Raw genomic sequence first — 27,754 nt, forward strand, 5'->3', positions numbered from 1 at the left:
AGTGAGGAGTACGGTTTCAGAGGTGGGAAGAAAGGGGAGGCGAAATGCAATGAACTGGATTTTGATGGATTCCAAGCCAGCAGAGGTCAGCAGCAGCAGGAAAAGGGCTGTTCCTGCTTTTAATCAGACTTGTAAGGACTGCTCACATGGTCCAGGTGGAAAGAGCCCTGAGAGACCCGAGGAGGGAGCTGAGCAGGCGGCCAGTAGAGCGAGCAGCGAGGCCCGTCCACCTGAGCGCGCCTGGCTCCCTCGCACGTGCTGGGTAATTAATAAACAGAGGAGCAGGGGAGGGGGACGACGGCTCGCCGGAGAAAGGATTTAATTAGCAGCGCCTTCAGGAGAGAAAATTAAATTACAGGAAACAATGGTGGGACTCCGAGGAACACGAAACCCCTAAGCCGATTCCGCGGACCCGACCCCTGCGCGGGCCCGGGCCGCAATTCCACAGCCGGGGCCCCACCCCGTGAGACCAGGGCCGCGTGGGGCGGGGTCTCAGCCGGCTTGGCTGCGCTTCCCCGTCGCCCTTGGCACGCCTGGGACTCGCCAGGGCCCGCTGCCGTGGCTCGGCTCCGCCGTAAGGGGCCGCCCGCGCTCCGCAGGCCAAGGTGGGGCGCAGGAGAGGACCTCGGGCTAATGAAGCCCGGGTCTGGAGGGGCTGCTCGGTGTCTTGCCTCGAGGAACCACAAAGGGCTTCAAGGGACCAAGGGCGAGATCTAGGCCCAGACTCATGCTGCTTCTAGTGGTCTGATTCATCTACTCGTCAGAAAAGTGGGAAGAACCAGCCTGATCCGGAGAAATGACGCCAGGCAGCGCGAGGACAGGGCAGCCTTGTCCACACCCCGGCTCCTCCCCGGCGCATCACCTCCTGGGAGGTTCTTGGCGTTCACGACCTCGCCCTCATCCCTGCCGCCTCTCCGCAGGCACCACTGTGGCCTGGTGTCCCTCTACCCCACTCCCCCTCCTCCCCACAACCTGCTGGTATTTTACTAGTATAAACAATAGCAACCATTCTTGAACTCAAGCTAGATCCAAGCCTTCTGGTGAGTACTTGGCCTAGGGGAAATCACTGAATCATGACCACAGCCCAGAGCTGCAGAAGAGGAAACTGGAGCTCAGAGAGGCCAAGGGAGTCACCCATGACTGTTAAGCTGTTAAGTGAGAACGCTGACATCATACCCCATTGGTCTCTAAGCACTAGTCCAGCAGGGGAGCGCCCTTCTTGATCCCCAGTCCCTAGTACGGAGCTTCTCTCATATTAGGCACTCAGGAAGGATTTGTTGAACGAATGGCCGGTGTCTCCTTGTTTGTCAGAGGGTGCGCTAACGGCTGAGAGGCTGTGAGGCTGAGATGAAATGGCATGTGTGTACCTGGCACCCCACCTGGACCACCGTGAGCGTCTAGTAAAAGCTGGTGCCAGTGCTTGACAGTGTGCAGGAATCACCCGGGAACCTGGTAGAAGTGCAGATTCACAATCAGCTAGTCCTCCGATTCTGCATTTCTAAAAAGCTCCAGGGGATGGCGACGCTACCGATCACACTGCACAGTGCAGGGCTAGTCCCTTCTCCTCCGCCCCTCCCTAAACCCAAGCCCACGATGGGGAGCCATTGCAGGAGTTCCCAGTTTTGTCTGTACATTCGCAGTCCTCTGAGGAGCTTTAATTACTGATGGGGAAAGGGAAGGGGAGGTCCTACCTCCCAGAGAAGCTGACAGAATCGGTCTGGGGTGTGGCCTCGGGCATCGGGATTTTCAAGGGCTTCCGCTATGCAGCCAGGGCTAGACCCGCTGCCCTGGAGGTGCCTGCAGAGGGCAGTGACCAGAGCAAGAGGGTCTGAAGAAGTTCACCCCGTACAGGTGTGAGGACAGAATGTGCCGAGACTGGAGGCTGAGTCATCAGCTAGGGGTCTGGGCCACGTGTGAGATTAGGATCCTGGCTAGGGTGGGGCCTGCAATCAATACGGATTCCTCAATAGCTCCCCACCCCCTGGCTGTATAGGCCTAAAGAGGGGTGAGGCCTAGGACAGGCTGGGAGAGCGTGCTTGCCAAGTGTGTGTGCTAAGGAGGGGCTCTGTTTTCGGTGCAGCCGGGGGTGGGAGGCCGGCAGGGAGCTGGGCTGATTGGCTGCTCACTGCCCGTTCAGGACTACGTGAAAGGCTGACCCTGGATGGAGGCCAGCTCAGCTGGCTCCATCCTACCCCCTCGAGCTTCGAACTTCGTGCTTTACCTGCAGCAACGATCGTATGATTACCGCTTCTTGAGCACCCCCTCCCCCTCCCCACGTGGAGCCACTGCAGTAGACACTTCACACCTTACGGCACAGTAACCGTTCAGAGGAGATAGTAATCTAACAAACTTGGAAAGGAGGCCCAGGAAGGGTATGTAACTTGCCAGGATCACACAGAAACCAGATCCAAAGTTGTATTTCCATCTCACCATGATGCCTCTACTCAGACTCTTGCCTTTGGCTAAAATGCTGTTCCCCTTTCTCTCAGCTTATCTAAACTCCACCCAACGCCAAGGCTGAGCTCGAAGCTCAACTCGCCTTGTGTTCCTTTCGAGACCTTGGAGAGCTCCTACGACCCTGGTCTGTAGTTGACCTTGGGCACCAGCCACACTACCTCGCTGTTGCTACTCTCCCCGTGAGTCACATCTCCTGGCTCAGCTGTGAGGGCCCCAAGGCGGGAGACCACGTGTGTCTTTCTGTAGGACTTGGGTCTCAGGAACTGTTTGGTGCTGCCAGGGCTGGGCCTCGGGTGAGGCAAGCGAGGTGCCTACGGTGCAAAATTTAAAGAGGTGCCCAGGCTCGCTTGGGGTCTTGTAAATGCTTCTGCGGCAGCTGGGGGGAGGCTGAGGAAAGCAGACGCAGTTCTCTTGTGGGTGAGCCCAGAAGTCCGAAGGATAATCCACTTTCTAGAACTCTCTCCTAGTGTGCTGGGTGTTGGAGTGAACTTACCAACTAATTAATATACTGCGCCTCTATCAACACTTCTGTTCTCAGCTAGTGGTTTAACATGAAGGGCTCTTGCCCGAATCAAAGGATGCTAAAGCCAAAAATTATCAAAACATTAATCTTTGAAATAAAAGTAGAAGTGAGTAGGCCATATCACCTTGCCCAGGCTCACACACAGAACTCTGGATGTACAAGACCTGGTGAGACCCAAACCATCAAAGGGAAGACTGACTAACTGACGGTCATTGCTACCCTCCCACTAGAACAGAAGCAAGAAACATGTCTGTTTCATTCACCATTTCATACCCTACAACTAAGTCAGCACCTGGGACATAAATGTATTGACAATTTTACGTATTTGTTACTCCGAAGTTAACAATGGTAATGTCTTGGTCAGGTAAGCTTCAGGAAACATTAAAGCTTTCAGCAGTGGAAATGATCAGGGTTTGAGAGTAATACAAATCTTAGGGGGGTAGGGGGAGTGAAAAATCTGAGTAGTGAGGACCACGTTTGAGGATTTTTAAAGGTCCCCAAAGTGGGACCTACCATGGGGCTGACCTCTGCTGTCAGATGCCTGCTCACCTCTGAGTCTGTGGGTTCCAGAATGCTTGTTTCCCTCAATTAAAAAATCAGTGCAACAGATGGGCTTCCCTGGTGGCACAGTGGTTAAGAATCTGCCTGCCAGGGGCTTCCCTGGTGGTGCAGTGGTTGAGAATCCGCCTGCCAATGCACGGGACATGCGTTCAATCCCTGGTCCAGGAGGATCCCACATGCCGCAGAGCAACTAAGCCCATGTGCCACAACTACTGAACCCGCGTGCCACAACTACTGAAGCCCGCACGCCTAGGGCCCGTGCTCTGCAACAAGGGAAGCCACTGCAATGAGAAGCCCACACACTGCAACGAAGAGTAGCCCCCGCTCACCGCAGCTAGAGAAAGCCCGTGCGCAGCAACGAAGACCCAACACGGCCAAAAATAAATAAATAAAATTAATTAATTAAAAAAAAAAAAAAAGAATCTGCCTGCCAATGCAGGGGACACGGGTTCGTGCCCTGGTCGGGGAAGATCCCACATGCCGTGGAGCGGCTGGGCCCATGAGCCATGGCCGCTGAGCCTGCGCCTCCGGAGCCTGTGCTCCGCGACGGGAGAGGCCACAACAGTGAGAGGCCCGCGTACCGAAAAAAAAAAAATCAGTGCAACAGAGACATTTACAGCTGGGTACATGCTCTCCCACGTTTCCCTATGCCCTGCAGTTGGCGGGGCCAGGAGGCCAGTCCTGTCACTGCGGCCGGACCTGACGAGTACAATTGGCAACTCTGGTAAGTGACTAGCTAGGGGCTTCGCAGAGTAACTGAGCCTGGAAAATGCTTCAAGAATGCAAGCAGCATAAACTTCCAAGTACATCTTGACTAGACAAGCATCGGCTTGAGGCTTTAAAAAAAGGCGTTCACCTTAAAGTTACCCCAGCGCCTCTGGCCTGCTGGATCTCCGGGACCATCAGTGAAAGCGCGCTCTCTAAACCAGGCCTGGGACTGCCCTGTCAGCTGCGGGCATCCTGGGCTGTTGGTTTTGGTGGTTCACTGCCCTTCCTCCGTGTTTTGCTTAAGTGAACACACACCTGCATTTCCCGAGCAGCCCAGTGACAGGCAAGAAGCCTTGCTGAAGAACAGAGGGGAGTCAGAATTAAGCATTCTCTAGGGGGACCACCTGACCTCCAGAACCAGACTTTCCTGCACTTGTTATATAGGAGGCAGGGCCTACTGAAGGTGCAGTTTTTTATTTGTGGGCATCTTTAAGCTTCTTCTCTTCCCCTGACTCTGGGGCGACTTATGAATTTGTATCGGGGTGAGCAGAAGAGATGGTGATTTCAGCCCAGCTCTCTGGAGGGGTATTATGGTTTTACTATGTGCGAGTGGGAGCAGCTCTGGGTTTTTCGACCAGGGCTCAGGAACTGCCATGCTCTCGGCCCCAGACGGAGGATAGGCTCCAAGCCAAGCACTCCCACCTGCCCAGCCAGAGGCCAAAGGCTTGCGGGTGACCCTGGAGAACAGAGGCCCTGGCCCACCTCTGTTATACAGACATTTCCCAGAATTAGCGAGCACTCCTCCAAGGCCCCTGCAATTCCTGAGATAAAGTGAGGCTTTAGGAAGATTAAAGGCAGCTATTTTTACTCTCGCGCTCTCAAGCCACTCTGAAGGCCTCGCTCCAAACGCACATCATTCAACCTGACTTGGGCCCTCACGCGGGCTGGCCTCGGGATCCTACTTTCAGTTTTTATTCCCTTTCATTTCCTAACAGCTTCCACCCACTCACTGTGTTACTCCACAGGCTTTTCTCTTTCTTTCTCATCTCCTCCAGATGCTGTAATGTGAGGCAGGAACCACACAGACTGTTCTTTCAAGCAATTCTCTCATGCCTTGCATAACCATCCTTCAGAAAGAGAAACAGATAGGAAAGCCACGTGCCACAAGAACGAAGAGAGGAAAATGCCAGAGCGGTCACAGGAGTCCATGGACCCACAGAATATCTCCTTCCAGGAAACCAGTCAAAGGCTGGGTTGAGATTTACTCTCTTCCCATTAGTTGTCAGTGTGATTTTGGTAGAAAATACCGTTAATTGTTCCAAGCAAATGACAACCCTTTAGGGGTGGAAGGTCATCACTTGAATTCCGTCGCTGGGCTTTCGTGCAGGAAGGCTGCCTCGCTCTGTGGAGCAATTTCACAGTACTTTAGAGACATCATTTTTTTGTACTTCACCATAATCCCAGGATGTCGAGTGGACAGCAAGGACTACTCCCCTTCTCTTATAATAAAGGGAACTGAGATAAAGCTTCTTTCTGCTGCCTCTTTCTCTTCAGCCACTCTGCTCGTGCTGTGTCGCCCAGGCAGACCTCTTCTCATCTCTTACCTCTCTCCCGGTGGGGATGAAAGATGATACCCAGAGCCTGGGACCAGAATAAAGTCCTTACAAAGTACCACCACATCTACATGGTCTATGACTATTTACCATTAAAGTAACGTTAAACCAACCTAAGAGCCTCCTTAGAAAACACGCAGCAACATCTTCTCTGCCAAAAAGGAAGCTTCCTAGCACGGTGCACAGAGAAGAGCTGAGGCAGCATCACACAGATTCAGGGGAGGCAAAGGGAGTGGGCCAAGAGAAATATATTAAAAGGTTATGGGGAGAGAAATCTGGAACAAAATAAAAGCAAACTGACATATTCTCTAAAATATAAAAACCCATTATGTCCTTCATTTCAGATGAAAGAGCTATTGGCAGATGACTGACTAGGAAAGGACATAATTTGATTTAATCCCCAATTATTCTCCTTTGGGGCTAATGAGTCTTCACTCGAGGGCAGTCTCTTATATGGGAGTTAGTAAATCCATGTTAGCTGCAACCAGGTAATCAAAACCAATGCAGGCTGGCAAAATGCTTCTCCCAGAGTCACATATAAGTTTAAAATCTGACAGAACACCTTAAAATCAACTAACCAGAGCACTAGGAACCTACTTTGTAGGCACCCAGGGTTTTCTTTAAAATTTAATTGATTACCTACAGTCTCCGACTTAGGATTTTTTGACTTTACGATGGTGCGAAAGAGAGAGGCATTCTGCAGAAACCCTACTTTAAATTTTGAATTTTGATCTCTTCCCCGGCCTAGTGATGTGCAGGTAGGATCCCCTCATGATGCTGGGCAGCCCCCAGTCAGCCACGCAATCACGAAGGTCAACAAGTGATATACCTACCACCATTCTGTACTCAGACAACCGTTCTGTTTTCACTTTCAGTACAGCAGTCAACAAATCCCATGAGCTATCCAACATATCATTATATAATAGGCTTTGTGTGAGATGATCCTGCCCAACTGTAGGCTAATGTAAGTGTTCTGGGCAAGTTTAAGGTTGGCTGGGCTAAGCTATGATGTTCCGTAGGTCAGGTGTACCACATGCATTTTTTTTTTTTTTGGACATACAAAATTGAATTCAGGAACTGCCTCTGTTACTAAGAACTCTGTTTTAAAGAAACAGTACAAAAAGAAAAATTCTAACCCAAGTTAAAAAACAAAAACAAAAAAACCAAGAACGAAACAAAAAAAAACTTCAAAACATTTTCCACTAAATACTGATTATAAACATGTAACAAAGAGTATAAAAAGTTATTCATTTAAATATATACAAACTCTTTTCAACTCAAATACTGTTTTAATACTTAATCGAGGAGGATATACAGGAGGAGGCGGAGAAGGGAGTGGAAGGAGGATATATTGCAACAGCCTAGACAGTACTGTTAACTCTATGATAACTGCCAACTTTTTGTAAGAAAACTGTCTCTTTGCTTCCAATGTGGACCAGGACTCTCGGCGGGAAGGGTGCGCAGCTATTTCTCCGCTGAGCTCACTCTTTTGGATTTGATGAAGGCCATGCCGCCACATGCATTTTTGACTTAGGATAATTTCAACTTATGATGGGTTTATCAGGATGCAACCCCACTGTAAAATGAGGAAGATCTGTAATTTTAAGCCTCACCTGTGACAGACAGAGATCTTACAAATGGTTAGAGATGGGAAGCACCGTAGACAGAACCAGTTCCAATTCTTTATTATTCAACTGAGAGGAGTGATACCTAGAGGTTCAGTGACTTATCCAAAGTCACCCAGTTAATGAGTGACAGATGTGACAGGTGCATGGAGGTCTTTCGACCCCACTGCACCAGGCTACAATCTGCAATTATGTCATAAAAGACGTGGATTAAACAGACATGTTTGCAACGGGCAGGTATTTCCACATACAGGAATCATGTCCAAGGGCCAGGGACGACAGTAACAGGGCTCGCCTAAGCCTTGCAGTATACACTCAGTGGCTCTCGTGCCTCTAGATTCCATCTCTATGGGAGGGTGCTTTTCTATTTCAGGAGGGGCCTCTTCTAGCCATCTTTACCCATTTTTGTTTGTTTTAGTGATCTTACAGCCATCTTTTTAAACGTTACTTAGAAAATTGTATAGAACAGAAATAATGTTTTAAGAATTAGACTATGGCAACCTTACAGGCCTTTAAATGATGATAAGCTTTTTATTTTCCCAGGAGGGGTGTCCTGACTGGCCTCGGAGAGCAGGGAAGACTACACATCTCCCTGCTGAGACCCTGCAGGTGAACCCTGATGAGGAGGAGCAGAGCCTTAGGAATCACCTCGGAGAAGCAGGAAGGAAAAGGCTTGGAGATGTACTTGCTAAGGACTGCCCTGTGGTAAAAGAACTTCACTTGATATAGCTTTAGTTTATCCCAGGAGACGACTGTAGTGCTTCTGCCACTTAAAAATTCTGTTTGTGAAAGTGTCGTTATCAGATGGAGGAAATCACTGGATAGTATTCTCCTCTCTCTCCTCCCAACCTACCCAGTATAAACCTCCATGACTCCAGGGAAAGCTGCACTATCCATTTGCCTTAAGTGCCTGCATCTCCCTTAAGTTCACACCGGTGAGAGTCTGAACAATGAATTTCCACAAGTTCAGTAACTAATCCCAGTGTCCCCAAATGACACGAGTACGTATGTATGAAACCTAAATCAATCAAACATTTACCCTTGATTTCACTTAGCATTTTAAGCAGTTATAAAGCCCAAAGGCCAAATAGTTTTCAAGTAAGTGACTTTTATTTTTCTCTGACATTTCACAGTCAATTTCTACAAAACTTCATACTTCCTCAAAGGAATTCACATTTGGTAAATAAATCTCTACCCTAAAGAATTCATAGCTGGAAAAACACTTCAATATATGCACAAGAGTTACTTTTCTGCTGAAGGAATCATAGTAAAGTCAGACAATACCACAATCGATAAAAAGCAATGAGTGTATTAAATTACAAATGTCACCAAACTCCATTCCCATAACCAATTCAATCAGCAGCTTTTTCTAGATGTCTTTCAATACTGCCAACACAATCTGCCGAAACTTCTCTTAAGGGTTGGTTTGAGCTAAGAATGGCTTTTAGAAAACAGCAGCTTTGCCACAGAACTTCATACCAGATCAAATCACGCATCACTAAAACCACTACTACTTACAGCCTCGTGAAACCAACGGAGATCCTTCCAGTCAACTCCGAGGTTCCTCCATTTGCCGATCTGGTTTCTGGCTCCACATGTCTGCTAGCCTCAGTGGATCTCTCCTTCCACGACCAGCTTCTCTAAGTGGCTTCATCTGCTTACTGCTCCACTAGGTAAAGAACACCCATGCTAAGAGCCCAGAGAGACTTCCACACTGAGTTACAACATCAGAGAAGAGCCGCGGGGTGGTGCTGCTTTTCCCTGTCACTCAGCAGTGAGGATCAATGACGGCTTTCATCGTCTTGTACCTGACAGGAGGGAATGCAAACCTTAATCTAGGAAGAAGAGTCCAAGACGCATAAAGCTCCACAGAGGTTTTTTCTGAAGGAATAAATTTGGTTCTCAGCAAGTGTGTTCAGATTTTTGACTCAGTAAGACTCATGACTGGTGCCCAGGCTGCTCTGAAGGCACCTGTTTCTAGAGCTTTGCTGCCAAACATACTCTGCCAGAAAGGAAGCTTCCTAGCACGGCGTGCAGAGCAGAGTTCCTGCAGCACCACACAGATTCAGGGGAGGCAAAGGGTGTGGGCCAAGAGAAAAACAGTAAAAGGAGCAGAGTCTGCTTAAAGACACATTTGCTCTGATTTTTGAAATCTTTCAGAAAGCGAATGGCAGGTAATAGTTCTGCATTTACCAGGAGAGTCTGAAGATTTTACGGAGTTGTTTACTTCTAAATTGGTCGTATCTAAATTGTGCATGTTTGAGAACAAAATGCAGGCAATCTGAAGGCTTGTAATCTTAAAACTATGTTCAGAGTCACAACTACCCAGCAAGCACGAGCCTTAGCTTCTGGCCTTGGTAGAACTTCAAGAACATTTTCCTTGCAGAAAAGATGAAGTTGGTCATACAGAATTTCTTACTAAAGTAATTGGTACAAAGATTTTCAAGAGGATGAAATTTTTAAATGGGAGGATAAAAAGCTGGCAACTTTACGACTCAGAAATCTAGTTTACAATGAGGCTGAAAGGGTGTGTATCATCTGCAAGGTCTCATAACACTCTCCACTTCTAGATGGACTTCACATAACCCACTACACCGTTGGCTTTGCAGCCAAATCCAATGCACGAAAGAAACACAGAAGACTGCTCCACGTCACCGTGACGTAAGACAAAGGAAAACTCTGGACGTGGAAAGAAAATGGATAACGTTTTCCAATTTTTTGTGGACTTAATGTCATAACATTATGATGATTTTAATTCAAAGTTTATCAAGCTTAATAATCATTTCTTTCCTCTTTTGTAAAAACAAAGGGGGGAAAAAAGATGGTAGCAGAGGGCTGACTTGTATTACACAATCGGGAACCATGAAGCTCTCTTTTAGGATTTTCACATGTAAGAAAATCTTCTTTTGCATTGTTTCAAAAGAAGAGAGAGAAAGAAAAAAGCATAAATTATCAGAATCTTCCAGCTCTCAACCAAGAGATGTTAGCCATTTCTTTCTTCAGACTCTGAGTCAAAAAAGCAGTTCATCAACTGTAGCTCCAGATGGTCCTAAATCCATTCCATACTTTACAAATCTGAAATATTTCACCTACCAGTTTAACAGAAATCTGGCTTATGATGAAAGTGTACGAGTTAACGGTACCACCCCTTCCCCTTGACTTTCGAGTTTAAAGAAACAAAGCTTTAAGTGATTAAGTGCTTGCATCCGAGGACCAATGTGTGCCCAGAGCATTTTAGGTTTCTCCCGAATGGCACAAGGCCTCGTAAAATGGAAACACCCTCCTCTTATATTTTCCTCTGTGACTAAGACCTTCAAGGGAAGATCCACGAAGGTCTCCTTATGTCACCTACTCCCTGGCTTGACAGGTGTCACTCTGTACGCTTGTCTGCGTCACTGCATCCCTGATCACGGTTAGTGAGTGGGATGGTGGGACGTGACAGCTAGAGGGGCCCCACACAAGCATCTTTCCCGCTTTGCACCGTGATCCATCGAAGTGCCTGCAGGCTAAGGAAGAGGGACTCGAGGACAATCTGAGGTCCTCAGTGGAACGGAGACAAAGGGAAACTGTGCACAGACCACAGGTTAAGACAGCAGCCAGGTATTGGCATGTGGCTTCGTAAGTGAACCGCTGAACAGTTTAAGTTTAAAAGGAAAGCTCTTACATAAGCTTTGGGAAACAGGAGTAGACGACGGTAAAAGAGTTAAAAAGAACCACTCAAGTAACAGGAAAATATGCCTTCTATGTTATATGTCTGGCTGATCGGAGAACGCTTCTAGGTCACTGCCAGGATGACCTGACCCTGATGTTAAAGACGCCTGCAGCTTGGCCCAAGCCTGAGGAGCCCTGCTCTTGGCGGCCTCGATAAATAGCCGGGTCTGCTCCTTTAGCTGGTCTAGTTCCACCTGAGTTGCCTGGTTCTGACGAATCAACTCCTTGGTTTTCAAAGTGATCTCCAGCAAACCAGATTTGTGTAGGACTACTAGGGTATTCTGAAAGCGCCTGTGCTTGCTCTGCCGCTGCTCTGAAAAGCTATCTGGGCTGCGGCAGAGGTGCTCTGCAGCCCACAGAGGGGAGCTGTAACTAGCTGACAGTGGGGACAGCGGGGAGTTGCTCTCCATCCCGTGCAGGGTACTGTCTGACGCACAGACAGGGCTGGCGGGGGAAGCAAAGGTCAGGCTGGGCGCTTTAGCCACATGGCTGCTGGACACTGGCTGAAGCGTCTGTGGACTTCCACCTGCCACCAGGCAGGGCACACCCTGAAGAGCTGAGTCTTCGGCAAGCTTGGTGCTGGGGGGCGCTGGCGTCGGGGGCCCGGGTGGGCCAGCACCAGTCTTGGTCGGCTCACTAGAAGACAGGCTTGGCCCCAGTCTCTCAGTACAGATCTTCTTCTGCATTCCACCTTCTCCTCTTTCTTCTGGGCTGAGGGAGAGGCCCCTTTTGCCTGGGTGTGGGGCTATTTTGGTGTAAGAATTGAGAATGGGCAAGTAGTTCCTGGAGTCCGACTTTTTCTCACCAGCGTGACATGGGCTGACAGGAGACGGTACAGGTGGATGAAGGAATAAGAGCTGGGGCTGTGCTGAGATCACTTCAAAGGAGGGCTGCACAGACCACGACTGGAGCTGGGATGAGCTGCTGCCCTGAAGGAAAAAGCAAAGGCAAAGAGCAGCACACTACGTGTTACCTGCAGCTGTCCAAGAGGCAAAGCACATACTCAGATATAAGTACAGAGCCTCCCTCACACACGGGGTGGCCCTTCTTAGCATGACTGGAGATGTGGCTTAAAAATTCATTTGGGGCTGACATCATATATTTTTTTTCTTAAGGGAAAACTGGAGGAAATAGCTATCTTTATTCAAGTGCTATCACTTGAGAAAAAGAAACTGTAGGAAGGTCGTGAAGTAGTGACACAGTTAAGGTCACAAGTAAGGCAATAAAAGTATGGATAGGGGACTTCCCTGGTGGTCCAGTGGCTAAGACTCCACGCTTCCACTGCAGGGGACGCGGGTTCGATCCCTGGTGGGGGAACTAAGATCCCGCATGCCATGCAGTGCAACAAAAAGAAGTTTTTTAATAAATAAAAATTAAAAAAAAATTTTTTAATTAAAAAAAATTTTTTTTTTAAAAAAAGGATGGATAGTACAATTTGCTGGCATAAGTTAAAATGTGCTAATCTCAATACTATAAATGTGACTTCACACCAGTCTATCTTCATTTAGTTACATCTGGAACCTCTTTTACCTGAAAACAACTTTTGATTAAACAGTTACGTATTGTCAGGAGTCCATGGGCCCCTGTATTTAAGGCAATAACGCCCGGCTACCACAAAGCTCTGCAAGGCAGGAAGAGCCACCGTGTACGGGTGCTCACCACAGGCTAGCACTGGGTGTGATGTGTCGCCTGCGCTGTCTCACGGAATCGCCATAATGATCCCATGAGGTAGTTATCATTTCCTTTCACAAACAGGAAACTGAGGCTTAGGAAGTTGAAATAACTTGCTTTCAGTCCCCAAGCTACTAAGTGGTGAAGATAGGATTCCATCCTCTGACTCTAAAACCCATCCAAACCGTTCTGCTACATTGCTTTTGCTCTATTACTGCTCAATTATACATTTTAATTTTTAATTAAAGTACTGATTCAGATAGTAATCTAATAAAGAAGGGCATGGCTACTTTTCTCATGTATGTATTCATTTAAAAGATGGACTCAGACTCTTTATTACAAGGACTTTCCATGAACTTGTCTCTAATATTTAAAAGCCAGTCCAATTCCAACCCAGGCCCAGAGATATGAGTGTAGATGAGGCTACAGGCAGAGAGAGAACCTGACAGAGGCTCTTACCCTTAGTGCAGTCATGTGATTTATCTGAGGAAAGCGATGGACTGTGCTCCCACACCGGCACCTGATTTGCATACATTTCAGCTTCTTGGATACCTGCTTAGGAACTCCTGGCCAAGTTCAACTACAGTTCATCTCCTGTGCAAAGGCTGGGATGACCTGGAGAGTCCATCCTGGAGCCCTCTTGGTGTTCAAATACACTCTGGATGTCCATAAGCAAGCAACGCTGGGCCTAGCAACCACACTCCCCCGTCAGAGGAGATACAAAAATCGGGGGTCTTTCAAAGAAGAGATCAGCCTCGTCCAGGTCAGTCAAGAGCAGAACTTCAGGCTGTCCCCCTGCTCACTCATGCCATAAGGGTTGACCTACAAGGCAAATGGATCCAGAAAATACCTAACTCGTTGCTTTCCCAAGCTGATTTCACTGGATTATTCTTCCTAATGCTATTGTTATGCCCCCTTAGATACTTGGCTTATTTGTTCTAATTTAGATTTTACAAGGTACCATTCTTACTGAGATCACCTGAGGGAATACCAGACAAGACTTTAGACTTGGATAGGATCTCAGAATCATAGGGTCTTGGATAGGATCTCTAGAATGAATCCTAGCTTCATGTTGAAGATGAAGAAAATGAAGTTCACGGTGATTAAGTAATTGTGTGTAAGATCACGCAGTCTGGTGACAGAACTGGAATCAGAGCCTCAAAAGAAATATCCTAAAACCAAGCAGCAATAATTAAGACATTATGCAATAAGCAGAGATTTTAAGAAGTATATAATGCTTTTAAATTTGGACTGTGCTGGATTCTAGCATATGTGAAAAAACAAAACTCCTAGACTGCTCCATCAGGTCAGTCTGCCCCCAAGCCTCCTGTCTCCTGATCAAGTCCAGCAGCCTTCCCAGTGGGTCTCTGTCCTGAAGGAGATGGCTCTGCTGGCCCCGCCCACTCACCCGGCAACAGCCTTCTGGAGCTGCCGGCCTCGCCCACAACAATCAACAAAGATGCCTAAGAAAGAGTGACCAGGGGGCCAGAGAGGAAGGCAGGGAGGAAAGAGCAGGAGACAGGAAGCCCTGAGAAGCACCGGTGGGGCCTGGACAATCTCATTTGGGCTCCGTTTCATGTCTTTATTCTCTCGCCTCATTTCGGCGAGGAGAGCTGTGCTTCCAGCTGAGATGTGATCTGCCAAGCAAATATCTGCAAATTCTTTTTCCAAACTCACCAGGTTGCCTCGTTGAAAATCAGTCTGTGCTGTTCAGCAATAACTAGGTAACAGTTAAGACATGAAGGTCTCCTGTCAGGCTAGAGCCACGTTCTTCTACCTAAGGTGGGAAGGTCAGCAACATACAGCCAGATTCCAACCTTCACTAGCTTTGGGCAGCCGCATCAACAGACCCATGCGAGGACTGATCTATTTTAGGGCAAAGCAGGGTAAGGTTACACGTTCTTCAAGTTCATATGATTGAGTTGTTTGTTCCAAACACTGGGGCTTAGCTTAGATTTTTATCTAAATCTTCTTTTCTTTCGTATCTAGACAATAATCACATAATTTGCATAGTTATATAAGAAAGCCTGAAACAGGGTTATTTTTCAATTCCTCAACAATGCTGGGTGGAGTCTGCTGGTATAGCCATACCTAAACCAAAGAGCTCCTTCCTCACTAATGATATAGCTTTGGCTGATTACTAAGAAAGTGCTCAGAATGTAACATGAGAAACAGGGAAATTGCCTCTCCTTCTCAAAAAAATATTTCTAAAAGTCCCAGTCAAATTAAAAAGAGATGCTCTTGTTTCTACCTTAAATTCTGTCATATCTTAGCACACACTACAAAAGTCAGGACATTTCTGCTTGGTTCCGTTTAACATGACTAAAGTATTCCAGATCGCTTTGGACAAACTAGGGATACAGAAATAAAATAGTCTTACTATCTGGAAAATGAGAACACATGTGATGACTCTCGTATTCCTTTTTCAAACACCGCCAGTAGTTGAAAGGACACATCCTCTTCCCAGCACAGAAGCGCGTGTTGGTGTGGTGCTGGTGGTCTGCTCCTCGCATCTCTCCTTGACAGAGAGGGAGAAGCTCTGTGCACAGGAAGCTCAGAAACCCTGGCGTGCAAAGAAGTTATGAGAGCTCAGTCCTCCTCACCTGTTTGACCAGCACGTTCTTCATGACAACCATGGGGGCCAGTGTTGGGAAGGCACCGCTCGCAGGCTTGGCGCTCGGCCTTGGCCTGTCTTCTCGGCTCCAGCCTAAGGCGCTCAGCATGTCCTCAGACTCCATCTGCTCTGCCGAGCTCAGGCATTCAGAGCTCCCATCTGGTGGGCGGAAAAATGGTCAGTTCACTCAGGCTCTCAACCAGTCCTCCTGGGGAGCCCTGGACCCCACGAAACGGAATGGAACATTTGTGGTATGTGTTTTTGTGAATTTTTCTGAGGAGGAGGTATCTAACTTTCACTGGATTCTCAACGGGAGCCGTAATTATCCCTCCCATCCCAAAAGATTGAGAATCACTGCCCTAGGACAGCTGACTGCCCTTCCAACTCTATTACAGACAAAAGCCTGCATCCATTTGGGTTCATGAGAAAGTAACCATCACCCGTCTACAGGAGAAGTGGGTAAGGCCTTCGAAGTTAGCTCATTACTTTTAAGAATCTGTGGTTGAAAGGGAAGAGGAGTGTGCGTGTGACTTGGGGCAAGGTTAATAAGACCTTTAGAGGCCCTGGGCACTACATGATGTAACAGTAACAACAAAAACAAAACCAACCTATAAAACCTCAAGACTTACCTCCACTCTGAAATTAAAATAGCTTCCTCCTAAGTTTTCTAATTGTAAAATTCTGGATAAGTTCATCAAGATGAGGTTTACAATGTGTCTTCCTTTGTTTTCCTCCTCCACGCAGTTAAGCACCTCCTTTGTTCGTGTCCTAAATGCACGCTGAGTGTGCCCACTGGGGTTCTGCACAATGGGTGACGGAAAGATACTCTCTGCCACGAAGAAAAGAAGGCTGCTCTATGTGAAACCCATACAGAAAGGGCTTAATTAGCTCCCTGCTGGAGTAAACCAAGAGACTGCAGTAACCCTGCCAGCGAGGAGTCTGGGAATACCCGAAATGCTCATCAAGAATCTCAGAGTCGTCTGGATGAGGCAGGACTGGAATGTGACTGTAATTTAGAAGAGAGCAACTGTCAACACTGGCATTTAATCAGATTCTCCAAAGATGCTTTTTAGAAATTACTGGTGTTGGGGTCTTCCCCTCACTCTACTGAACTGATTTATCTGGTGTCCAGGCACGTGTTATTTTCACAAAGCACTACAAGTAATCCAAATGTGCACCTCTAGTTAAGAACTATGAGGCCAGAAACAAAGGACTTCAGAAGAAAAGTGCGCACCTTGCACGTGTATCTCGGTTTCTAAACGTCATTCTGCACAAAAAGGAAACCAGGGCTCCTTGGAGAAATGGCCGATATCTTTGGCAGGGAAGGTGCAAGATGAGCCTGGACATCTTACTGTCCCAGAAAGCAAGGAAGTGCTCCAACACAAATGGGGACATGTCAAAGACACAGGCGCCACCTAGAAGGGACTCCCACTGACCAAACGTGGGGCAATTTGAGTGTCAAAAATAATAATGATAATGGACTGACAAACAAAATCACAAAAAAATTCCGTGAATCCACAGTGATGCTCTAAAAAGGGGGCAGAGGAGAGAAGTACTTCTTTAGAGAAGATGACTGTCAGCTAATAAAATATACAAGGAATGATAGAATTAGATCACCATTTTCAGACCACAAATGTAATTGGTTCAGGCAAGGATCATCAACGGATGCTAAAATCACTAGTCAAGAGTCTGCTGGGGAACAGGACAGTCACACAATCTCAAAGTATCATCCCATAAATTGCTCACTAATTACAAAGAGAAAAGAGTACTTTTGCAATAAAGAAATCTGGTATACATCTACTCCTTTAATCAGAGTGTCACCAAGAATAAGACACACTTAGGAGTCACCTTATGTGTTGCAATGAGAAGGATAGAACATCAAAAATTTAGTTTTCTATTAAAAAAATGTTTAGCCTATTTCTGATAATGGGGCAGCTACCAGAGAAATCCAGTGTGAAACATTCTACAAAACAACGGGCCTAACTCCTTTAAAGATGACAATGTCCCGAAAAAAAGAACGGGAAGACGAAGGAGCTGGTCTAGACTAAATAAGATTTAAAAGACAGGGACAGAGCTTCTCTGGTGGCACAGTGGTTAAAAATCCACCTGCCAAGGCAGGGGACACTGGTTCAAGCCCTGGTCCGGGAAGATCCCACATGCCGCGGAGCAACTAAGCCTGTGCACCACAACTACTGAGCCTGTGCTCTAGAGCCTGCGAGCCACAACTACTGAGCCCACGTGCCACAACTACTGAAGCCCATGCGTCTAGAGCCTGTGCTCCGCAACAAGAGAAGCCACCGCAGTGAGAAGCCCATGCACCACAACGAAGAGTAGCCCCAGCTCGTCGCAACTAAAGAAAGCCCGTGCAGCAAAGACCCAACGCAGTCAAAAATTAAATAAATAAATAAATTTTAAAATTAAAAAAAAAAAAAGACAGGGACAATTAAATGAAATGCACAGCCTTCAACTGGGTTCTGGACCCAAAACAAACAAATATACAAAAAGATTAACAATTATAAAGGCCACTATTGGGACAATGGGAAAAATCTCAATATGGACTGCAGCTAATTAATCATTGCAAATTACATCACATTCCAAGGTAACTGGAACAATAACTCAGGCACTGACGAAACCACTGGCACCTGGCCCAGATGTGGCTGAAGGTACTCACTAGGGCCACTTTCTGGAGCACAGCGAATCTGAGTATTTTTGATACTGCCTTATGTGAACAGCACGATACTTCTTAAGGCACTTCTGCATAGAGAATAGGAAACTTTCAGAAAAACTATCCAGACTTCGGGACATGCTACAGAACAGCTGGTCTGATAGAACTGAAGTTATTGGAAGAAGTACCAAAATGGCCACAGTATTGAGAATAACAGGGGGTGGGAGTATGGTTAATGTTTGTTTTCTTCTTTGCATGTACCTAAATTTCTAAGCTTCTACCATGAGCATATATTACCTTCATGATATGAAAAACAGACAAAAAACAAACACGATATTAAAAGAAAGAAAGAAAAAAGACACTAGGCCTGCAAAGTTTCCCAAACCTGTCTGATCACAGGAATCACCAGAGACACTTGTAAAAATATAAAACTCACATTCCGGGTCCTCCCCCAGACCCTCAATATCACAGTCTCCAGAAGAGGGGTCTGGCGATCAGTACTTTTAACAAGTGCCTCAGATGAGCCTTACGATGAGGCAAGCTTAGGAAACAATGCTAAAAGACTGAGAAGAAAAACCCAAAGGGCTATAAACCTGCCCTCCCTTCCCTGAACTGTGCCTATTCTAATCCCTAGGACGGTGCTCTGTTCCTCTGAGAAACAGTCTATTTATAATTTGGCTTCCCATGCAGCATACCTACAGGGAGAAAATACACCAATCTAAGGATGATTGAGTTCTAGTTTTCCTAACAGCTGCATTTCTCACTATAAATTAATAAATCAACACAGTGGATTGGTAAGTCTCTGTGGGCTGGATAATATAAATCTTTCTCCAGGAGAGGGCTCCACTCTCAGGATGCTAACCCAGCCAGAATCCCCTGGCATCACCCCTCTGCCTCCCCTGGGCCAAAATGTTTACACTAGAGCCATATTTAAGCCACTACTCTCAGACCTGGAAATAAAAAAGCCTCGGCACAAAATGAAAAGATTTACTGGGTGTGCAACTAGTCCTTTCAGATAAAGTTTAAGACAAACCAATAAGGAAAACTGTCTTGCTTTCTTGTCTCTAACAGATACCCAAGTTTGGAATAGGGCCAGGAGGCTCATAGTCCAAAGACAAAAGGCACAAATACCGGCAGGGATGGGTTATGGGGGGAAATGTTTTTAAACACAGCAAACACTTTCTCAGCAAAAAAGTTATCTTAACAAATTATATACTACTTTTGTTTAATTTGTTATATGTGGGGACAACATGCCAGTATCTTTCCCTGCAATGTAACTATTCCTATGAAAAAGGAGGTAAGACAATAGAATTATGAGTATTTAACTATATTTTTCCAGTAGCCACTTGCCACAGTTGGAAATATAAGATTTAAAGTTGAGAGTCTAAGTGGAAAAAAGATGTCATATCGTTCCTTCAGAACTAACCCCACTGTGACTGGGATGAGTACCCCGCCATATGGCAACAGAATCACCATTTGAAGAGATCAGAAAACTATTTCTCCTGTGGGTGAAATCTTCCCATCCTCATCACACAAATGAGTGTTTACGGAGGACGTTTTTCAGGCAAATCATTCATTCCAATGTAGAAATGATGAGGTATTTTTAACCTGAAAATCCAGAGTCCTTATCTGACTCAGCAGCTGCCACGCCGAGTTGACGAGACACTTTTTTCATCTCTGGGCCTTTGCTCAGTTTGGCTGAGAGCCTTCTAGAGCCCTCTCTGGATGGGTTCTTCCTCTCCATGTTTTACTGGGCTGGAAGTGCATTCGTCAGTACTCTTTTCATCTGGACTGCCCTGTGAAAAACAATTACAGAAGAAGTCATTGCCTGAAGAGCTGAGACAGGTGAGGCAAACGGTGAGTAAACTAAGGGCAAAGAACACCAGCGGCGCCCACTTGCTCTGTGTGCACTTTCTCAGCGGTCTCAGCTGACAAAGGCTACAAGTTTACTCAACAGTAGAATGGTTTCCACCCAAAAGGAGGTTCACTGTCCTCTCGCTGCCCTCTAATTCCATTACAAATGCAAAGCATACAAACCACATTCTCAGTGGAAGCTTTGTAGACTGCTAACAAAGGCACATTTGATTAGGCTTTCTGGAATGCTCCCTGAGGGAGGAAAGCAGAGGGAATGCCCACCTCGGACCAGGCTTGCCTCCCAGGATACATCTGCAGGCCCGGGACTTTCTGCCACCTCCCAGAGTGTAGTTTCTCAAATTAACTTTCCACTTCTTTGGATGAGGTAGTGAACAGAGTAAAAACAACTCCTTATATATGCATGCTACATTTTGGCTTAAAAAGCACTTCTATGCACACATAAGACCATATGTAATAGTGTTTTGATTCCAGAAACGCCCATAACATTATTACTGCTAAGGTTCTTTCCTTGAGCCTCACCATGTCCTCCTCAGTTGCTATCCCACTTTACAGAGGAGGAAGCTGAGGCTCAGATAAGTTACATTCAGTCATTTAAAAATATATATTGGACTTCCCTGCTGGTGCAGTCGTTAAGAATCCGCCTGCCAATGCAGGGGACACAGATTCAAGCCCTGGTCCAGGAAGATCCCACATGACACACAGCGACTAAGCCCGTGCGCCACAACTACTGAGCCTGCGCTCTAGAGCCCGTCAGCCACAACTACTGAGCCCGTGCACCACAACTACTGAGCCCATGCACCACAACTACTGAAGCCCGCACGCCTAGAGCCCAAGCGCCTAGAGCCCGTGCTCTGCAACAAGAGAAGCCACGACAATGAGAAGCCCGCGCACTGCGACGAAGAATAGCCCCCACTCGCCACAACTAGAGAAAGCCCGCATGCAGCAACGAAGACCCAACGCAGCCAAAAATAAATAAATAAATAAATAAAAATATTTATCAAGTGCCTGCTATGAACCAGGCATCGTGCTAGGAATGGGGGTATAGAGTCAATCAAACAGACCTGGTCGCCCACTTCCTGGAAAGAAGCCTAGATTTGATCCAGTGATACACAGCTAGTCCAAAGCAGATCCAGAACTAGGCTAACAGTGCAAAGTATGAGAGCAATGAGCCCTTCAAGATATTTTAACAAGGCCCTCTGAATCGCCAAGGGATGCCAGCTGTAAGGATACTGCAGGGATAAAGAGAACAGGGGACCAACAGGGAAAACAATAGTAATAATGGAACTGCAAAGTGCTACAGTCTGAATGTTTGTGTCCCCTCAAAATTCATATATGAAATCCTGACTCCCAAAGATGACGGTATTAGGAGGTGGGGCTTAAGCCATGAGGGCTTCGCCTCATGGGATTAGAGATTTACAAGAGGCTCCAGAGAGGTCCCTAGCGCCTTCCACCACAGTCAGTGAGAAGTCTGTGACCTGGAAGAGGGCTTTCCCTGGACCATGCTGGCACCTTGAGCTTGGACTTTCAACCTCTAGAACTGTGAGAAATAAATTTCTGTGGTTTATAAGCTACCCAGTCTGCGGTATTTTGTTATGACAGCCCAAATGGACTAAGATAGTAGGTTTAAGCAACACCCAATGGCGTTTTTATTCACAATCCATTCTCGACTCCATCCATTTGTCCTTCTGAGTAGAGGGAAACATGGCCCCCTGCCAAACAGCACTGTATCTGAAATACCCTGAAAATGCCGAGTGTGAACATTTCTGCTAATACAGGATCTAGCGAAGAACATTAACTACTCCAGAAGCAGAGGAGGGATTCAACATAAAATTAAATAGAAGACAAGGAGGTTTACAGGCAGCCCTGAGAAACCCTCTTGCTCATACTTTTGCATACGGTAGAAGTGGACTAAAGGGAACGCACACTGATCAGAATTTTAAACTCAATTCCAAGTAAAAATTATTTTGTACCATATCTAACTCATTTAAAGGGACTGGCTTCCCCATTCAGTCCATGTCAACCAAGCACTCTTTGACAGACCACGTTTAGTACTACGTGCATGAAAGATAAACAATGGCACTGTCACATCTTGCATGACACTATGCAAAAGCACATGTCTCTACTGGACGGCTATGAAGTTTGACAGCATGGAAAATCCAGTTTAAAAAGCAGAATAAAATGTAAAACTATCTCTAATTAAATCAGGATCCTTTTGTATGAAACCCAACAAACGTACATAGTTTCATTTTCCTGAAATAATACTGTCTGAAAGTGAATGGAGGGCTTTTTCAAAAATGGAAGCAGACGTCGGTGATGGATGGGCAATTAGACTTGAATTCAGTCTGAACCTACTATTGACTTAGATGAGGAAGATAGCTCATGTTAGCTGCAACTAATTAAGACCCTGACAAAGTTTCACAATATCTTATGAAATGGATTATTTCACAGGCATTTTAGATAAAGCACTTCAACTTCTACAATCCTTGTGACAAGACAACGAACAAGGTCTTGCTACTGTTATTAAAGTGTAGTCAACGGAGCTACAGAAAATACACAGGAATTTATCTGGCTCATCTGAGAGTAGGACAATATTGGTTGTGGAATCAAAATGCTGAAACGGTGACGTTAAAAGGAGAACAGATGCTAAAATTTTAGATCCTGGGGAACTGGTGGCAATTGGAAATAAAGAATGCATAATCTACTTGAATAGTAAACTGACTACTTTGGACGTGGAAGCCTCTGTCCTAAGTAAAGTTCTCTTCAAGCAGCAGATAGTCTTAGTGTCCCAGGCAAGTTCAAGTGGGAAAGAGAATGAAGGGCTACATGCCATCTTGACCTATTCTCCCTGAGAGAGGCACTTCCCTCCTGGGAGTGACGCTGAGGACGTCAATTAGCCAGTGAACAACAGACCCATTCATACACAGCACCAGACGAGGCCCTCGATAAGAGAGAGGCAGAGTGATGGCATTTACTACTGGTGCTCTCAAACCCAGGGCCACACCAATGGCGAAGTTTGAAAACCTCAAGAAGATTTTTTTTTTGCCTCTTCAGTATTATTTTACAATAAAGTTAGATGCTCATAAGCTGACCAGGGGTTGAAAATGGGTTACCAAGCTCATGCCCACTGTGCCATCTCTGCTTCCTGGCACAAACTGGAAACCACTACGACTGCCTACAAACATCTCAGATCCTCAGAAGCCTAACTCTGCATTAGGAGGACTCCAAGTTAAGCTTGGATTGACCCTAAATGGGCCTCTGACGAGTGCACATGTAACACACTGTCCAAAAGGTTCCCACAGAGAATATACACTAAAACTCACAGTGGAAAGTGAATCAATGAATCTAGAGGTTTACGTAAATAGGTATAAGATAAAATTCTAACAAGTGCTCCACAGCACTTGTTTCTTCTATTTATGCACTTCTTACATTAGAGTCTAATTATCTGTTCGTCTCTTCAACCTCAAGGGTTGTCTTTTCATCTTTGCAACCTCAGCGCCCAACAATTAATGTGTGAGGTACTCACAGAATAATAAATTGCAACAACTCTTCTGTCGTGCTGAGTCTTGCTGACAGCCCTAGCAGCTTTAGCTGTCACCAAAATACCTGAACAGCTTGAAGGTCAAGAGTCTGCATTTCCAAACACCACGGTCACCTCACGTCCAGGTCTGGTCTCCTGCAGGAAACAGGTATCTCATCCACCCCTTATTCTAAGCTGAAACCTCAGGGGTAAATCCAGCAACCAAATTAGAGGTTGGTCTAATCCACAAACAATCTCTATGGAGATTTAGGCCTATGATAAAAAGGAGACCCAAGGTGTACAAGGGAAGGATCTGAAATGCTGCTCACAGATCTCTCCTTTTATAGATACTTGGCAACTTTCCTGAGAGCTCAAGTTCTTTTTAAAATGTGTCATGTGTTTAACAGGCATGCATGAACAGAGGTGTGAGGTGAAAGCCCAAGCAGAGGCTTAAATACAGTAAAGCGACAAGGCCATAGAAAATCAAGACCTTACCACCCAGAAAGCCATGAGTAATTGCTGGAATTATAAATACATTACTAGGTTTTCTCTGAAGTCATTTTCTCTTGGTCTGCATATTCAGAGATGCCATTCTGGGGGAATGTCTGTGGATTTTTTAACAAAGGAGGAAAAAAAGCCAGTCTACCTAAATCTCTAATATTCATCTTCCCCTTCACATCCATTTCCATGCTCCAGCTTGGCTGCAAATCCACGTCAAAGATCCTGAACATACAATGTCCTCTGTTTGGAACCTGGTATGGCTCATTCCACTCTCCTCTTTCAAAGAGAAGATAAGATTAGAGAACTTCCTCAAATCCCCTGCTTGGAGAAGGGTTCACAGTTAACAGTGCCCACCCACCCCCCATTCGCACCAGCCCACGATGCATCTGTACCAGACAGCAGGAGCGCCCTCCAGGCATCCACCAGCCTGCCAGCTCAGCAGGGCAGAACTGGGCAGACCCTAGGACTGTGCTGTGACTGGCATACCACCAGCCCCCCAGGGCAAACGCCCAGGCAACGCTTACTGCCAGGACTTGGGCAATAACAGGGAGCCTGGCTGCGGCCTGTGCCCTGGGCCTGGATCAGAGCTCCTCTGAACCCGCCCACACTAACCACTAACTCCTTACTTGGCAATGCCCACCTTCTCTCCCACCTCCCCACCCCCTGGCACCACGCCTGGCAAGCTGGTCACCCAAGGGAAAGAACCAGCCAAGTGGGTGACAGCAAGTCTCAGAAAAAGACAGCACACCTGTGCCCCGGGCCCAGAACAGAGCACTACCCCTCATCCCCAAACGGGAGGCCCAGGACCCTCACAGGGTTACCAGCTCCCGCGCTCACTCACCTGCCCATTCCCTGCCCCTCTGCTCACAGCACGGCGGGCCTCCAAGCGCTCCCCCGCCGGGATGCCCAGCCGGCTGTTGCCCCCAGGGCTAGACCAGGGCTCACCCGCCCTAACAGTCTTACCCCAATTGCTCCCCACACACAGCCCCCTCCTCACCCGCTATCTCCTCTGCCACGCAGTCCTGACCCTCGCAGCAAAACCGACCAACTAAATGGGGGAGGAACGCAACACCCCCTGCTCCCATCATCTGGCCCTCTGTCCCCAGAAAGTCCCGGCTCTGCCTCTTGACTACCTTGCTTCCCTTCTTCTCTCCCCTACTCCCACTTCCTTTTCCCACGCTCCTCGCCCAAACCCTCCCCCTTCACCCTCAGCCCTCCTTTTCTCACCTAGGACCGAGGTCGCCGCTCCGCGACCGGACGACCCGCGAGTAGAGTGGCGCATGCGCGAGCCCGGCTGCGCGGCTCCATGACAACCCCGTTGTCGTCGGGTCTCAAGCTATCCCCCAGTCCTCCCGCCCATTTCTCCTCCCCCCCAGCCTCCGCGACGGCTTTCGCCAGCCACGTGACACGGCTCGGACGACCCGGCACCACAGAGACTGCTCGCTGTTCTCCTAGAAGGGCCCTTGGCGGCGCCCGCTGTTTCGTCTCCGCCGGAAGATGACGTCGGCACGCCTATCAGGGAGGCGCGGGCGTCCTTAGGAGGTCGGCGCGCTCTCCGCGGAAGGTGGGCGTCTCTATGGTTGGTTCTCCAGACTCAGCCGCCATTTTGTACGGGGATCTTGAGCAACGAGCTGCTGGGGGGCGTGGTTCAGAGGCAAGGTCAGGAGAAGCAGGGGTGGCCCGGCTTCTAGTGGACAAGGCAGGAGGAGTGATTCTCCCGGGGGCGTGGGTGGAAGTCGGTTGGGGGAAACAGCGTTCTCGGTTTGTACAGAGGCACGCCGTTAGGCTTGGGGACCGGGACAGGCCATGCTGACTTGCAGGCGAGCCCGTGCGGAGGCGGCCGGCGTGGGAGGGGAGGCTGGCAGCCTCGCCTTGTCTCGGCCCGAAAGAGGCTTGCCCGGACCGCCCAGCGCGCTGCTCACTGTGTTGCCACACCTGTCGCAGCGGCTGGTTTGCGTCCCCTACCATCCCTCCAGACGATGCTTCACGAGGCAGGGACGCAATTAGTATTTCTTGTGGGATGATTGCATGTCATATTATGTATGACTCATTTCGTCCTGTGCAACTGACCGAGATGTTGAGTTTCACATGGATCCTGTTTCTCACGCCAGTTCTTGAAGTGTCATAACGAACCCACTAAAGAAAAAAAGGGGTTGGGATCATTTAAAGTTCTGATGCGTTGAATCAGTGAAGGTTACTTCTTAGGTTAGAAAAATTCCTTCACAGGTGGAAAAGAGGACACGGTGAATGTAAAGATTGCTCACCGGTAGAGGCAAGTTCTAGAGCTGACGTGTCCAGTAGGTTAGCCAAGAGTCACTAGGAGGTACTGAAACTGATTAAAATTAAATAATTAAACTAATTAAAATTAAATAAGACGGAAACTGTCCACATTTCAAGTCCTCAATAACCACACGTAGCTAATGGCTACTTTATTGGTACAGCACATTGCCAGCATCACAGAGAATTACACTGGATCTAGATGGTGGGGCAGGGGAAACTCTCCCTGTGTTGGTAATCCAAGCCTTGCTAAGTGCTGCTAGGTCATAAGTAATCACATTAGTCCTCCAGACACAGATAATGCTAATGCATTACCAGGCGTGAATGTATTTATTAGCATTAAGCTCTACCAACAAATAATGATTGAATGCCTGCAGCGCGTAAGGCTTTTGTTTAGGGGATGGAGAGAGTGAAAACTATAGTTAACAATTATCTAGTAATTAAGAGTCAGGCAGCTTTACATGCATTCTCTTATGATGCCTGTACAAATTAACGAGGTCGCTGTTATGAACGTCTCCATTTTATAGATGAGGGCACTGAAGTTTATGTCCGTGATGACAAAACTACTAAGCCCTGGATCTTTTTGAGGCAGAATAAAACAGTTTTTGCCCTCAAATACCTTAGAATCCGGTATGGGAAAAAGACATGTTCTAATAAATAGTATGAGAGAGAATGTGATAAATGTCAGACGATTGTGAACAAAATCGAGTTAATAAAATCAAGGGAGTGAAAAATAACCTTCTGCTTGTTTTCTGTTTGTTGTTGAAAGAGGAAGAGACCAGGAAGTAAAACTGTAAGAAGGACAGGTAAAGGTAGGATATCCAGTAATGGAAGCGGGTGAGCGCAGAATGCATGCCAGCCAAAGGAGAATAAATGAAATAAACAAAGGCGCGAGGATTACTTTAATCCTCCAAAAGTGCAAATAAGTCAAACTTCCCTGATTTTAGCTATCTTATGACCAGACAGCCATGCTGTATCAATAACTTGAACTTCAAAGACAAATGCGGTAGTGGGACCAAATGAATCAGACTAAGTTACTGATAGGTGTAATTTTTTTTTTTTTTTTTTTTTTTGTGGCCTCTCCCATTGCGGAGCACAGGCTCTGGATGCGCAGGCCCAGCGGCCATGGCTCATGGGCCCAGCCGCTCCGCGGCATGTGGGATCTTCCCGGACCGGGGCACGAACCCGTGTCCCCTGTATCGGCAGGCGGACTCTCAACCACTGCGCCACCAGGGAAGCCCTGATAGGTGTAATTTTAATTGAGCCACTGTACGGTCCTATGTAGTTAGATACATAGAATCAGCGATTCATGAAAATGGGTAATGAATCTTTTTATAGAGCCAAACGAATGTAAACATTTTTCTTTCTTTGCTAATTCACCAGAGTTTGTAAATCAGCATCTCTGTTGATAGTTTCCTATCAGAGTGATGCAAGTT

General features: G+C 47.0%; 1 protein-coding gene across 7 annotated transcripts; it reads right to left on the reverse strand.

Annotated features, from left to right (window-relative positions):
- Positions 1 to 7,172: 7,172 nt before the first annotated feature.
- CIPC (CLOCK interacting pacemaker) lies at positions 7,173 to 25,365 on the reverse strand. 7 transcript variants are annotated; one of them, XM_082647712.1, is made up of 6 exons: positions 25,269 to 25,365; positions 24,187 to 24,317; positions 19,757 to 19,944; positions 15,473 to 15,642; positions 11,556 to 12,127; positions 7,173 to 11,511 (listed from the first exon to the last, which is right to left on the reverse strand). In XM_082647712.1, exons 3-6 carry the CDS (start codon positions 19,890 to 19,892, stop codon positions 11,268 to 11,270), a joined length of 1,122 nt encoding a protein of 373 aa, XP_082503838.1. In that variant the 5' UTR covers positions 19,893 to 19,944; positions 24,187 to 24,317; positions 25,269 to 25,365; the 3' UTR covers positions 7,173 to 11,267. The 7 variants fall into 7 exon arrangements, with proteins under 7 accessions (XP_082503838.1, XP_082503835.1, XP_082503834.1 ...); XM_082647709.1 differs by adding an exon at positions 23,627 to 23,696 and having other exon boundaries at positions 7,173 to 12,127; XM_082647708.1 differs by adding an exon at positions 23,547 to 23,696 and having other exon boundaries at positions 7,173 to 12,127.
- Between the last annotated feature and the right edge of the window lie 2,389 nt (positions 25,366 to 27,754).

This window comes from Grampus griseus, assembly GCF_964374135.1.
Source record: "Grampus griseus genome assembly, chromosome: 2".
Classification (NCBI taxonomy): domain Eukaryota; kingdom Metazoa; phylum Chordata; class Mammalia; order Artiodactyla; family Delphinidae; genus Grampus; species Grampus griseus.